Consider the following 15,873-nt stretch of genomic DNA (forward strand, 5'->3'; position numbering starts at 1 on the left):
GTTTCAAACGACGAAGACGCGATAGGATATAACCACGAGGCTGATCGCAAGATAGAAAGATCGGAGAACGTTCGAATTCCTTTAGTTTTCACAGCTGACAAAGAGGAAGTAGATCTCGAAGAAAGATTGTCACCAGAGGGGAGTACGAATGACCGAAACGTCTAGATGACGAAGAATAGTCAGACAGCGTATAAATTGGATAAAGGATTGTAAGAAGAAGAAGAAAAAGGAGAAGATGAAGAAGAAAAAAAAGAAGTAGTAATAGTAGTAGAAGTTGAAACAGAATAACGCGCAATGATAATAGAATTGGAAAAAGACTTAATAGAAGAGGGTAATACAGAGGGATAGAAAGAGAAAAGGTCTCGCGGTATCGACACGGAAGTCGCGTCGTCTATTACGAGCACGGATAAACGGCCGAGCTGATGCTGTGGTAGGCGGCGAGGGCGGCGTGCGCGTGCGCAGGGGGCGCGGATGCGGCTGCGTGCGGCGAGGTGGCCATCGCGGATGCCGCCGCGGCTGCCATCATCATCTGTTGGTGCGTACGCTTTAGGGAGTTGGGAGTTGTGGCGGCGCTACTTGGGGTAATAGCAGTAGTAGTGGTGGTGTTCGACTGCGGCGCAGGGTGGTGGTTTTGGCTTTGGTTTTGGCTCAGTTGCAAGGGGGTGGTAGTGGCGGTACTGCCGATACCGGCGTGATTATTATTATTGTTATTATTATTCTGGCTCTGGTGGTGGTGGTGGTGATGGTGGTGGTGGTGATGGTGGGGGGTGATCGCGTCGTGCGGATAATAAGACGTTGACGATGGTGAGGTACTCACGACGTCCGGCGTACTGGCTCCGTCTGTGTGGCTGGTGCTGTCAGCGGTGCTCCTTGGTCCGCCACCGTCCAGACCGTTCCCGATCTCCGGTGGTTTCGAGCTCTCCCTGTCGTCGATCACTAGGTCGATCGGCATCTTTCCTTTTAAGCAGCTGATGTACCGGTGGCAGAAATTGTCGCATAGTTCATGGACCTACGATTGCATAAAGAAATAACGAATTGAATTAAACATTGGACATCTTTGATGGACGTTTGAACGTCACGTAATATAAGTATTCGAAATGGTACAAACGAGTCTTGACCTATTCTAGGCACCGTCGAGACGAGTTATTTAAACCGACTTTCACTTTCTCTATCTCTCTCTCTCTCTCTTTCTCTCGTCTCTTCGGTTAATTTCAATATTCTTATAACCGCTATAAACATCGGCTAAATTGGCAACGATTTCGTTTGGTCGAATCGGAATGAACCCAGGATCCTATGGGCTTCGGGTAAAACGTTCACCCGGTATTTTCACCATCGAAGCCACGGTTCCAAAAGGGGCGCGCGCGGGATGGCGAGGCCGATACGAACGCTGGTATCGATACACAAAGATGGAGGAGGCCGGCGAAGAGCTCGTTGCATCTCGAGTGGAAGCGGTTCGGCAGCGAGCAACGAGACCCGTTGTATCGTCGATAGCGAGTCGAAGCGAGAGGGAGCGAGGAGGTCTGACCGGTGTCCAGTCGACCAGAATGTTATGTATGCAAATGAGGTCTGACAGGCCTATAGGATACCCGGTCCTCCAGCGTCCTCCTCACGGTTCATCCTCCTCCCGTTCCCCTTTCCCTGCCCCCCGGTCCTTGGACCGACTTCGTCTCTGCCTGGTCGCTCGATTCGGTTTAGAAAAAATGTATTATATAAGCAAAAGCAAATAAAAACGCTTATCTTGTTATATGTAAATCGACAGGGAGGAGAAACGGAGAGAAGCCAGGCGCATTACGAGGCGGCGTGTCTTCTCTCGTTGCAAGCGCGTACACGCGCTTTCTTCCTGGCCTCTCTCTTTTCTCCTCTTCTCTTCTCTTCTCTTCCCTTCTCGACGGACTTCTCCAACAGGCTCTGCCTGGCTGCCTCTCGGCAACCTATCCACCTAGTAGATACTTATACGACGTTCTTCTTATTAGGCATTTATATGTAATAGAGAAGACGGCCATCTTTGCCGTAGGCGGCACCGTCCAATGGTGGAAGGCCGTGGTCGACACCGACCACCGTAGACAATGCACGCGTTTATCATGCGTTAAACGTATGCGTATTGATCGGATGCGAAACCGATCCGCAGTCGATCCTCTTTTCATAGATCGTACCATACCGTACGTTGTCATGTTTAGTACGTTACATAGTACGGTATTTTATACTTCTTGCTCCGAGATTATTTTCCCCTTTTTTCCTTCATTCCGTAATGCTTCTTCACGAAGAACATCGAAGATCGACAAAGACGGCCGCGTTGGCTATATGTATATACACTGGGTCAGCGAGATCGTGGTTCTCATGGTGGTGCGCACGAGGTTCTCCAGAATTTTCTTCCAAGTACCAACTATGCCACGGAGCACGGTAACACAATGCCTCCTCGAGATGACTAGACTCTCTTTAACGCGGGACCAAAAGGGCGGCGAGAGGGGGCGGTGGAGAGAGAGCTCGAAGGACAGCAGCTATAATGCCGGACTGGTTAGAATTTGATCCGCCGGGAGTCGAGTCGAACCGGCCGACAATGCTCACCGAAGAAAAGAAACGGGGTTCCGTCTTTCCTTCTCTCTTTTTCTCTCTTTCTCTCCTCCCCAGGACGGATCGCCGAAAGGAGCCACGGCCTGAACGCTGAGAAGCGTTCACCTACACCGTACGCCTTTCTCTGTATACGTGGCGAGCACAGAAACACGGTTATCGAGCCATTTTTTACCGCTCGTACACGAGCTCGGAACACACCCCAGCCCCATCACTGAGCAAAAATCGTTTTTCGAACTTGGCATCGCGTGAAACTCGAATCTCCCGTCTCTATAATCGCTTTTAACCGCTCTAACTTCCGGCCCAAAAGGGACCGTGCCGCGGATAGTTTGTATCGGCTCGCGTGAGTGGATGCTCGAAGTTGATACCGTGCTCCGCGTTCACCAAAAACCTCTCCAGTATTCGGCTCATGATCTAGAACATGATACGATGCATCGCGGACACGAATTTTTGCCATCTATCGGCCCTCTGAATCGCGTCACCCTATACCGCAGACGATCGGTCCAACCGGCGCTGACACAGGATCCAACGGGTCCTCTACGACATTGACCGCTCTCGACTTTTATTAGAAACGGCGTGACCATTTTCTGCTCCGATTTCTTGTCACGAGCAAAAGGGCCTGGTGATCTGTCTGCGGTTTTTTTTAAATATCTATTACATGTATAATAGGTGATATGTCGAGAAATTTACATCCCCACTCATGAATACTAGATTACTTACGAGAAATTGTTAAAATCATTAAAGATTGCTATCTCAGATAATTCATACGTTCTACGAGTTCTCCATTTAATTTCACGCAAATTTCTTCAATGAATTTTACATCGGAGATTGTGAGGACAACATATAATTGTTAATTTATTATTTCTCTACTTCTCTAGCAAACGGTTTCTGCCAATTTTCATCGCACTGTGATGTATGATTGTACGTGGAGTTATGTAGTGGCGAGACAGGTTAATGCTTAGTATAGCCAATGTATTTAAAATTATTTGTAGTGCAGAGTTAGTCGTCGTTCGCCCAGTATTATACACGGTAATCAGTACGTTCGCTCGATATTAACCCTTTGAGTGCTGGATACTCGCGGCCTATGCCGTCCGTACGGACGGCGCGCATCTAGCGCTGACGATTGCTGTGGACGGAATACTTTTTCGTTAGACTGAACTCTGTTGATTGACTATTCAAAGCGCAAATCGTAATAAGTTATAGTAATTCTTTTGCACGAGATTAAATGATTCAAGAGCGTTATTTTTTAGTTATTCTTAATTATTTATTATAAACATTGAAATTTACAGTTAACTAGAATTTGGGTAATAAACTAGAAAACAATAAACTAGAAAACTAAATTTAGTAAATATAACACAAGTTAATAATTTATTTGTGTGTGAAAAATTCAGTGCTTGAGGAAACTAAAAAAACCAGATGTAGAGTTTTCTTACAAGTGGTGACCACTTCAACAATAACGAGCCACTATTGGCATTTGTTTACTGCCGTAAGGAATGCATTTATATTTATTTCACACAAACGTAATAGTATTACTTCTGCGTAGGTGTTCGGAAAAATTGAAAAACCCATACATGCGTCCTTAGCCCATGCCGGGCACTTACAGAAAGCGCATATATATGTCCTTAGTCCACACCGATAGCTTTCGCCAGACACCTATATGCGCCCACAGCACTCAAAGCGTTAATCGCTATAAGATTGCTCGATACTAACTCTGATTGTCTTAACGATCGTGTTCGTTTATTTATATTAGTGAAGGGAGTACCGGAAAGTATAAATTCGAATTCGGTTGACGGTTGCGTGTAGCGGCCATATTGTCTTGTCCGGAGTTTGTTTATTATTACATTTCGTATTATCATAATGGTGTTAATACTCCGAGGCAAAACAACAACATGAGTCATCCTCGAATCGAATCATCCTATGACTCATATACCGCTACAGTACATTTCGGAACCGTATTTTGCGCAGGTACAAGATTCAATCGTATCTGTGATAGACTGCATCCAATATCGTGTTTTATACAAGACCAGCAAGTGTTTCGACGTTAATGAACAAAGATGTATGTAAAGAAAAAAAAACAAATAGAAACCCCCTTTAAAAAAATGTTCAAATTTAACTAGAAGATTCGAGAACTACCATGACATAATGATAAATATTCAAATTTAAGGCTTCGGACGATTCTTCTGCCGTTCCACTTACAATATCATATCATTTCATCGCTCGCACTGCCGCATGGTTGACACAGTATCCCCCTGTCCTAAAGCCAAGGATATGCTAGGAAGCGCAGCACTTCTTTGGTATCTAATTCATCCAAGCGGGTACTAGCTTCTCGGATTTTCTGATACGGCGAACGGTTCGCGGTGGTAGAAGAACACGGCACGGAAAATATCGAGTGTCTCAAAGGATCGCCATTTCCTTCTCTCCTCGTCAACTTTCTGGTTCCATCGAAGAAGGTGAAAGCTCTTCCCCTCTTCGTCCTATCGATGGAATTATCCGGCGAAGCGCGGTGGTATTTAATTTCTGCGATGAACCGCGGGCGTAAACTTTCACGTGCCACTCCGAGGCCGAAATAAAAGCCACGAATAGGAATAAAAAGAGAGAGCGTATACACTTGCAAACAGCGAGGGGTATCGCTTTCATCGCGTCCCCGCGAACGCTTCTCGTGTTCCTCCGTAAGGTACATGCGACACCGGAGGCAACGCCATTACCGGAAGGTGGCTCTCCTCTGCGCGTGTAGAAGAAACGCCACAGAAGGAGACGAAAAATCGAGGCTGGTTCGCGATGACCGAGCACGATACCAGCTACAACGACAACGTCGCCTGTAACTCGAGATTATTCCCATTTTATGGCCGATTTAACAAGTTGCGAGAGGATAGGGATGTCGATTCGATGGCTCGCCAGTCGGCCAAACCGCCGGATTTCGTCCCTATTGCGCGTTAGAGACTTTCCCGTCAACATTCTATCTTCCTTGTTATCGTTACATAAATACATAAAAATAAAGATCTTAACACGTACATACGTCCAAGCATATAAACAGCAAATAAACAGAAAGAAGCATGGAATGTCGAGCCGCGCTATTCCATAAACCCACGTGATATTTTCAAAATTATATTACGATCGACTAAGTAATGCTTCTAAGAACTAAAATTGCATTTGTTAGATTATCAAAGGAAAGAAGAAAATTCCCTTGCTTACGGGTGTTCACGCCCAGATAGATCCCCGCGAGTTTCTGTTTCAGAGAGTTCAACCAGTCCGCGGTGATCGTCGATGTTCCGGGTGAAAAGGGACAGCGACAGCGAGAAGAAGCGTGTCGCCGACGAACGGAGAGCAGCGGACCCTCCACTCGAAACGAGTTCTCGATTCAAAGACTTCTTAAACGGCCCGTTGTCCCTTCTTCCTTTCTCTGCCTCCTTTCTCCTCCTCTTGCATCGTGCGAGGGGAGGTTCCGCACGAGGCGACATTATACCATCGCGACGTGCCCTCTCCGCCCCCAAGAACTTCGCGTACCCCAGGCTCCCCCTCGTTCCTCCTTTCATTCGATCCCCGAAATTACTCGAGAATTTACGTAAACGAAGGAACGAACGAGCAAGTGTCTCTCCCTCTTTGTACTCTCTCTCCTACCTCATCCCTTTCTGTCGACGGCCTCTCGGAAAGGCAAACGGCTCGAAGAATGGAACGGATCTGGGGTACGCGTAGGAACACAGCGAGGAAAGGAGGGAAAGAAAGAAAGAAGAGGAGGAAAAAAAGAAAGAAAGAAGGAAAGAGGAGCGCAGAGCGAACCCCATTTACGGCACAATGGGTTCCTTTGAAGCCGAAGGTAATGAAGGTTTCGGGGTGTCTGTCTCGGTTCCTCTACCGTGCCCCGATTCACAACCTGACCACCCCTTACGGCACGCACGATACCTATATACCGGGTGTACCCCTACGAACGACTCGTACTATGCGTTCCATTCAGCTATCGATGACGTCTTGGTCCTGGCGAACGGAAGGAGTGGAGAGTCATTCGGGTTTTCAAATGTTTAATTCGCGAACAGTGTTCGCCAACACATTCGCTAATGGAGACGCATTTCATATCAGGGATCGTGTTGTGGAACAGATATATCATAGATATTATTATTTAATCTCTCTTTTTGTAGTCAAAACCTTGCAGTCCATGTTAAAGAAGACTGAATATTTATAGTCTGCGCTTTTAAAAAGTTATTTTCAATTTTCACAGTTTTTCGCCCTAATTTTAATTTTACAACCGACTCTATTAATTTCCAAATAAACAATTAAAATCCAGATAGGTGAATCCTTTTTAATAGCCACGGCTACGCTATTCTTTACGATCGAAAAGGTGCTGAAATGGAGACAGAGGGTAACAGCCTGCGGAGCAACCCGGATGTCCTGGCCGTCGAGATGTCCACGAAAACACATAACCCGAACAACGGGGAAAGGAGGCACGCGGATGTCCCTACAGGACTAGGTATAACTTAGAACCAGTTTCTAAGGTAGGACAGCTGGAGGAGAGGGTTGTGCCCGCGTGTTGCGCCGGTATGAATCCCGGTTGGTATGCACGGTGCGCCATAATATCCCATAAGAAATTTACCGCTCTCTAACCGGTGATAGCGTGTATATACGGTGGTGTGTGCCACGAGTGTACAGGTCCAAGGGAGAAGAACGAACGACGAAGACGAACGGAGGAAAACGTGGTAGCTGAACGAAGACGACGAACTAGGCTGCAACTCAAGGAAAGATCGATGTGGAAAGAGAGGCCGACTCGCGATGGAGGGAGGCAGAGAGGTTGTATAGAGCGAACAAGAAAGTTGAACGAAACGAGAGAAAGAGCAATAAAGAAGAAGAAACCTTCCTTCCACGCATCGGGCCCCTGCAAAACGTAATTATGCTAATACGCGATTGGCTCGAAAATGTTAAATGCACGAAGCGCAGCACCGCGGGCTACCATGCTTCTCCCTATTGGTCAAACATCTTCGTCCCTCTCGATACACCTCTTCCTCTCTCGTCTCGTTTCTCTCTTCATCTATCACTTTCTCGTCCTCTGTCTGTCGTTCGTTGCTCGGAGCTCCAGATATTTATGGAATCTTCTTGATCGCGCGTTCGCTGCATTCCGCTTTGCTCGCTCGCTCCGCGTCCTCCATGTCCCGGCTCTGCTCGTCCCCGGAGGACTCCGGGGACCAAGAACGTTTCAATCTTCATTACCGTCGATGCCAGTGCGGCGCACACCGTGCCAAATTGCGGTCAGGTTTTGTCGCGGCTTTTCGAGACCCGCCCCGATATCGCGACCGACGATCTCGCTGAAATAAATCCACCGGTTGGCGTATTGGAATCGTAGGAGCCTGGACTTGTGGGAGGAAAAAGCTACGATCGAATATCGGTTTGGCGTCTTGATCCTGGTGAGACGGTTTCTTATCTCTTAGCGGTCTTCCATAGGAGGACGACTGTACGCCGATTTCTTGCAACTCCGATCTGTACTTTCGACGTTCCAGTAGAAGAATCGATTGATATCTTTCGTGGGAATGTACGTGTAATTCTTTCTATGTAGAAAAATTGATGAAACTAGAGAAATGTTACAGTTCTTCCAATTTCTAGATTCCAGTTTTCAAGTCGTCTTGTTAATACAGTGGGAAGATGCGAAAGTGATTTATGTTTGAGCGAATAGAGCGCAACAGGAACTGAACGTTTATGTTACAAATCGTATAGTATCAGTGGTAGACGACGAATATACATATTTATTTCTTTTAGTTTTAATTTCGCCTATCGTCCAGTTGGCTATATTTCCAATCTTTTTAACGCATATTTCCTATCATCTTTTTTGCCAAGACTTTTTAAATAAAAGAATGACGATAGTGATTACGATTTTGCATGTAACGGACCAAGTACGACCATCAGAATTTCTTTGCACGAGTAATCGACGTGCATAAGAGAAAGTACCTACTCAGGATGCTTAAAGAAGAAAGAGAGGAAGAAGGGTTGGCCCGCGTGTACGCCAGGCCAGCATGGATTCGCCGGTAGGTAGCCCCGGCCTTTATAATAATGTAATCGCGGCAAATGAGGAAAATTGGTATAAAATTGCAGGATCGACCAGTCGATCCAGGCGGGCCTGTCGAGAGGGAGCAACACACACGAGGGGCGCATCGAGACGGCCTGGTCTCCCTTGGCCAATGGCTGCCGCCACGTCAGCTGCCATTTCGATGGAAATGCGATGGATGTCCGCTATTTCGTATGATAAAATATCGGCGCAAAAACGGCGTAGCCGGGCCAAACGGGGCCCGCCCCGGTATTCTGCGGCCACGCAAACAGCTCCTCCTGAAAACTTGCACTCTCTTTCCTTCTCCCTTTCTCTTTTCTGTTGCGCACACCCGCTTTACCGGTCGAACGGTTATCAATCGTTAGCGGGGGAAAAACGGGCCGAAACATGCCGGCCTTCTAATGCAATATTTATTTACCGTGGTCCCGAAGTAACAACGCGAGAACGCACGCGGAATATTAACCGGCTGCCCGGTTCAATTAATCCCGACCGCTGTTCCTCTCGTGTCGTCGATTGAACCGTGACACGAACCAACCTGCAACTTTTTCGACGTCCGCTGGGACCGATCGCGGCCGCGGTATCTTCCGACCCTGTCTTAATTAGAATTCGGGGAAAATCGAAAGTTGCTGCCGATAGAATCTTTAGTCGTAATACCTGTACTAGCTGTACAAAGCAATGACGTTGTGGATTATCGAAGACTTGTGAATGAATTTCGTTTAAATTAATTATGTCACTCGTTATGGACCGTCGATATTTTATACGTCTATAATATTTATAAATTATTTCAACTAATTTAATTATTTAATACTCCTCTGTATGATTGCAGGATTTAAAACTGACGTATTTAAAATTGTCTCGTCTACATTCGTTTTCAACACCATGACTAAAAGAGGTTCTGATTAATGCAAAGCTCGATGAATAATTTAATTACTCGATCTTAGTAATTAATATTTATATTTATATTTTACTAACTACCTTTCGTATTAAGAATGAATATGCTAATACACGTCCTCTATGTTCGGCTTCTCGGTATAACACAGTTCGTACCATTTTATGCGATCTAATACGAGACATGTACTCCGATTTACAGGTTTCCGGTTTACGAGAGGCAAGGGAAAAAATCACGATCTCGGTGGAGAAAGATGGCCGTTCCAATGCAAACAACTTGGAGCGTGCACCGTGTTCGTACGTCTAGCGGCCATTGGACAGCTAAATGACGCCACTTACGGCTGGAACTCGGCCCGAGTCGAGCAAACCGCCAAGGTGTGCACCATAGCCGACCGACGACCGACGACGGGTGGTGCCGAGCTTTCACTACAATTACGGAAAATTGCGCTCCGCCCGTAACAGTTGTTTTTCAAGCGTTACGAACGGCTTATCTACCGCGACACCCGGTAATCCCCGACAATTGGAGCGGACGAGAGAACACGCCGCTCGCTGACGTTCGCTAGTACGCTTGAAAGTTCACCTAAACGCGTCAACCTCGCGCTTACTCTACAGTTTTACCTACTTGTTCAGTTATTAATGGAACTATACCCTTTGGTTTATGCTAGTCATCGTTACACTTATATTGTAAGCCGTAGCGTATGAAGACAACATGATGAATCATATTTTTATAAAGTTTATAAGTATATATTTTCATACGATTTCGAAATGAATTGTCTTTGGCATCCTCCTCTATTCTGAAACCTGAGGAGTTTCAACATGTAGTAGTAAAATACTTCCTTTCAAACGATAAGTAATATAAAATTTAGAGAATTAAGAAACGTGGACGTGAGCGATGTGTTTATGCGATTCTTTATCGCGAATGAATACCGTTTTGATTCAAGAAATGTCCATCAACTATTGTTAATGTATCTAACAATTAAAGGATTAGAAACATACGCGAATGATAAAACGATAATAAAATGATCTATGAAAAAGGTAAAAATAATTAGAGCTTTAGAAACTTGATAGCACAAAGTAGGAAATTTCATACGTTACGGTATTATTATATCTATTATTACACTACTAGGTATATTACTAAGTATATTATTTTTTAATCGATCTTAACCAATTTATGAAGCTATATAAAATATTACCATTTTGTAAGAAATATAACTACATCAGCCAAAAAATCATAATTCTTTGCAACATTTTATATAGCCTTGGAAATGGGAAGAGAACGTGGAATTTGAAAAGTGCTCACCTTTTCGAGCTCGAGGAGGTGAAACCGGAGGACCTGGATCGCCTGTACCATCTGAAACAAGAAAATAAAAGGAACCGAATAAAATTCGTTCGCCAGAGGCTGTGCACCGGATCGACACAAAGGAGTAAAAGGGGATCGAACCAAAGGGAAGGTGGAATACGAAGCTTCGACGATCTCACAGAATCCACAACCAAAGATTTCGAGACTGGCGTATCACGAGCGATTCCATTTATTTCCCTCGTACATGGAAAGCTCCGCGGACTATCGGTCGATTCACTCCGCGAGGATTAACGGGAATTAATTATTATTGCATCTGCACGCCGCTAATTGCGTCCCCGAAATTCCGTGTGCTCCATCGAGCGATCGATACGCATCGGGCATAGATGGTACCGGTTCAACGACCGTGTATGTCGATATCGTGTATGTAACGACGTGCAGACCTCTCGAGTAAGAAGAAACACGGCGAAGAGAGACCATTAGAAAATCTTCGTACACGATTTCTTGCTTCAGCCTATGTATATAAGTATTAAGATACTTGCTGATATTTAATACGAATTCAATTTTTCCCATTACTTTTATTTTCTACCTACTTTGCGATAAATCTGTTACTTTATCCGCATCACATCTAGCTTTTAATTCCTATTTACTCTTTTTATATAATAGCACCGTATCCCTTTCGATAAATTTAATTCTATTAACCGAATGTGTATATCGATCAACAAACTCGATGACGAAATCGATATTTTTCATGACTCTATAATAGTCTTGAACTTAGTGAGTCATCGTCAACAGTTATTACTTGTAATAACTAGGTTTATCAATTATTATTCTTTCTCTTATCTTTTTGCCTTTGTCTTCCATCTGCTTCGTTCGTCACGTCTTGTTTGTATTTAATGTGCTAAAATATGTATTTATCATGTTCTCCGTTAATAAATATTTACGATATTTAAATATTTATGCGTAACTAACTAAATACGTGTTTAACTCTTAGAACTTGTCGCAGCTTATCAATAAAAGGTAACATATATATATATATATATATATATATATATATATATATATATATATATATATATATTTGGACGCCTTAATACTGGCCGGCTTACTTCTTCCCCCTTCTCCTTTTTCTCCTTTTCCTCCCTCTTACTCTGGATAATTGCTAAAAATAACGATATCTCGTAATTTTCTCTCGGCACGATCTCACGTTGCCCGATCGTCGTCGTGCCTTCGCTATCAGGTCCGCGCGAATGGACTGTGCTCATCGCGGGCAGTTTCTTCTCCGACTAACCTTCCACTCTTCCTTCTTTATTTCTTCGAATCGGCATCGGCCATGTATATATAAATACGCGTTTTTCTAAAGCGACACACGGTCACGCTTCTCCGAGGGCGTTTCGTATCGAATGTGTGCATTGTGCATACTCGAGCTACGACCATCGGCATAATTTTCCGATACGGCGTTACGTTTAAAGCCACCTCGAAGCCCTCTCCGGATCCACGTCCCCGCCTGTCCCTCTTTTACCGACCACTTGGCGACCGATCGAACGAGGAAACGGGGTGTCCTCCCTCTTCTCCGCTCAGCTAGCAGGAGCGGCGATTCAATTAGGCAAAGCGGCAATCTTAATTGTTAATTAACATTATATTTATGCAATTATGGCCCATTATGATTCCGCGTGGCCGATAACGAAGCGACCGCGATGAGTGCTCCCTCAGATAGTGACTGCTTCGAGAGCTACCTTACCTCCTTCTTCTTCGCCATCCTTCTCGACGCACCTTCGTCTCCACCTTCTTCCTACCGGCCCTTTCGGTACCGCCACCGATCAACGAGATCCACAGGACGCACGTGTGCCTGCCGATGCGAGTTCTCGCGATACCGACAATCCGCAATTAGCTTTTAATGGAGTGGAAGTGGTCAACCTCGAGGAGAGTCTTTGTAGTCGTAGGTGAAGGTTTTTGAAAGAGGTGCCGAAAGGAAGGCGGTTTGGAGAAATTGTATCGGAGAGAGCTCGTTTTGATACGAATCTTCCGAAAGCGGAAGATTGGTAATAGATGTTGTTTTGTGGGAACGATATAGAGTTTAGAAAAGGAGATTAGTATGGAGAAATTATATACTAGTCGATATAATTAAGGAATTGTTAGCATGGATGATTTTATCGTATCAACTAAATGAACAGAGGAAAAGAGGAAATTCTGTAAACTTGAGTAATACGTTATTACATTGCGTTAAAGACGGTATTTAAAACAGTTGTGAAAGAGAAGAAGAAATGTACGGATGTAACGAATGTCTAAATAATCCACTAATTATTTTGAGCAATATATACACGTACTTTTATGCAGGAGTTGGCCTCATTCAATATAATAGAGAAGATTCTAGCCGGTCAGTAATATTGACTCATATAATGAAATAATTAATTTTTTTCAAAATTTCACAGAAGTGTTCTAGATGAGATATAAAATAATACCCTACATTTATTTATATAATTTACTATTTCCTACTAATCTGGTTATCTAATTTATTTGTGGAAATCCTCGCGGAGCTTGAAGAAAGATAACCACCCTAATACAAGTTCTATCTCTATATAACGAGAATAAATGCTAATGGAAATTTGTTTAAGCGTTTTAGAAATGAAAGCTTTCTCCATGAGATTCCCGAGCGAAAGTAAGACAAAAATTTGGCGCGGGACACGAAGGAATTTTTATAATGGAGGTAGCACACTTTACTAACTTCCGTGATGAGAGCCTCGTATCGGGGCTTTTCTGCGAGATAATAAAGAAGAAGAGGCCACAATGAAAGGACGTCGTCAACACGTCTCTCGATGCGATAACACCGATTCGTCGAATAATAAAGAACCTCCGATTGGATGCCGACAGTCGGATAACGAAGTGAAAAGTGGCCACGGTTACGAGTCCCGTAAATATCACACCGAACCAGCGCATTGGGTTATAAAATCGAGGTCCAGTTCGCTAAAACGGCGCGTTAAAGCGAGAATCACAGTAGATCGGATCGACATAATTAAATGCATGATCTTAGTGTCTTGTTCGCGTTTACTATCTCTTGTTTTCTTCCCCGTCGAAGGAGAGTAAACCAAGCGAGGGAAAACCGATGATCATCGAGGCGCTCGTTATTCGCAATTACCGAGCCACGTAATTGGAAATGAAGGGTTAATTGATGCATGTTCGAACGTAGTAAACCGTTATTAGAATATCGTCGCGACTGGATTTTGTCGCGCTCTAAGCTTTTGCTTATCAAGATGCAAGCAGATTGTACATGATAATAAACGATGAGGAGTTTTTTATCGTTTAAAATCTTTTTTGATGTATTTTATCTATGAAGGTTTAGTAATTTTCGTAGCATCTGTCAAATGTTTAGCATGCGCTAAAATCTATCGTATATTAATAGGTGTGAGGTAAAATTCACGTCACGCTATCTCTTTTTAACAAACGTATGAGTTATTACTTTTTTGATGAAATAATGGTTAAAAATTGAATTGGAGAAAATGATTAAAAAGCATCATTTTCCTCCACTTTTTAACTTATGCAATTGATTAGTATCGCTTTTGAGCAGCTTAAACAGTAGACAAACAGAAAGAATAATTATTTCGTAGGTACAAGTTTCGTCCTACTATGCAACAAAGATTATAGATTTCAATAAACACGGTAATTTCTAGCCACATATCTGATTAATACAACCAAGAAAGTCGTAATAATTCGGCTCCATATATCTCTACTTTCTCTACTAAATTAGCGCATTTCATATTCTGCCTAGTAAACTCACATCGCATACCTCATCCCTTCTATCCACCTCGCATTATTACCGACACGCAACAGAATTTTTAAATCAACGTAATTCCTTAATTTGCCATCACTAGTTGAATGAAGAAGAAAATCGCGAGAGGAAGGAAAATCTGTGATCGAGAATCGAATCTCAAACGGTTTGCAACGACTGTACGTTCGTCGACGAGGAACAAGCGAAGGGCGTCGAAGAAGGCGAGGTGAAAAAAGACGCGCAGGCACGCCGCAGCAAGCAGAATGCGCTTCGAGAGAAAAAGAGAAGATGGTATCGCGGTGGTAACGAACGGACGCGCAACACTCGCAGGGGCTGCGAGTGCTCGAGTTGACGAGATGGTGCGAGGCGAGCAGTCGATTCGCTGCGACGCGTTCCTCCGCTCTCTGTCCGCGCGCGCACAATGTGTCCTCTATATCCGAGCTGCGGTTTTGTTGCTTCTCGACCAGCGAAAGCAGCACCCGCTGCCTCGTTCCTCGCCGCACGTTTCGTTATCTGCTCCGGCCAGCTCGATGTTCTCGCGCGTTTCTCTCGCCTCGATCGAACGCCATCACAAATATGTGTAACGTATATATGTACGATGATCCCGTGTATGAATTCGAGAATTATCGAAACGAATGCCAGATGCATCGAAGTTTTCTTGAACTTCCTCTGGAAGCACAATATCTTCTCTATGCTCTTATAGACTGCATATCACTTTTGGCTCACTGTAATTCGATCGTTTATGACTTGGGCTCTAAATGGAATAAGAGAATACGTTTTCTAACATTTTCACGTTTGACACGTTGAGTATAAACAATATTACGTTTTAAATTGTCAATAATTAATTAGTTGATAATTGAGTTTGTGCTTGATAAAACAGCTTTTAATTTTAGTGTACTATGTCATCCTCGCGAAAAAATAAAAAAGGAAAAATATGTTTCTATCGCCAGCAATTAATAATAAATTTCTAGCCTCAACTTAAGAGGCATTCGATCTTGAAACGATTAATATTCTATGCAGTATATTCTAATATTTCGAGAAAAAACGTTTGCAATTATCTTTATCTCATATATGTTTCATGTATGTGTTACAACCATTTATGTGTATCCATAACTTTTATTCTGCAAAATATACCTAACTTATCTTATTTCTTCTTGTGTTTAAGATTTTATACTTCTCATTACATAGTGAAATTTTCATATTTTCTATCAATTCCATAGTTCAAATCTCCCATAAACTTCCAATAAACGAACAACAATAAAAACAAGTGAATCCATCCTTTTCAATCCCAATCGTAATCAACTACAGTTATATTATTTTATGTATCAA

At 43.6% G+C, this 15,873-nt stretch overlaps 1 protein-coding gene across 5 annotated transcripts in view; it reads right to left on the reverse strand.

Annotated features, from left to right (window-relative positions):
* Nucleotides 1-15,873, reverse strand: part of LOC100644518 (homeobox protein homothorax) — a 500,427-nt gene that overhangs the window by 432,700 nt on the left and 51,854 nt on the right. For all 5 annotated transcript variants that reach the window (XM_048406104.1, XM_048406103.1, XM_048406105.1 and 2 more), the window contains exons 5-6: nt 10,782-10,832; nt 818-1,009 (exon numbers count right to left, since the gene is read on the reverse strand). In XM_048406104.1, coding sequence (XP_048262061.1) covers nt 818-1,009; nt 10,782-10,832 — 243 coding nt within the window. The remainder of the gene's footprint in view (nt 1-817; nt 1,010-10,781; nt 10,833-15,873) is intronic.

This window comes from Bombus terrestris, chromosome 5 (assembly GCF_910591885.1).
Source record: "Bombus terrestris chromosome 5, iyBomTerr1.2, whole genome shotgun sequence".
Classification (NCBI taxonomy): Eukaryota; Metazoa; Arthropoda; class Insecta; order Hymenoptera; family Apidae; genus Bombus; species Bombus terrestris.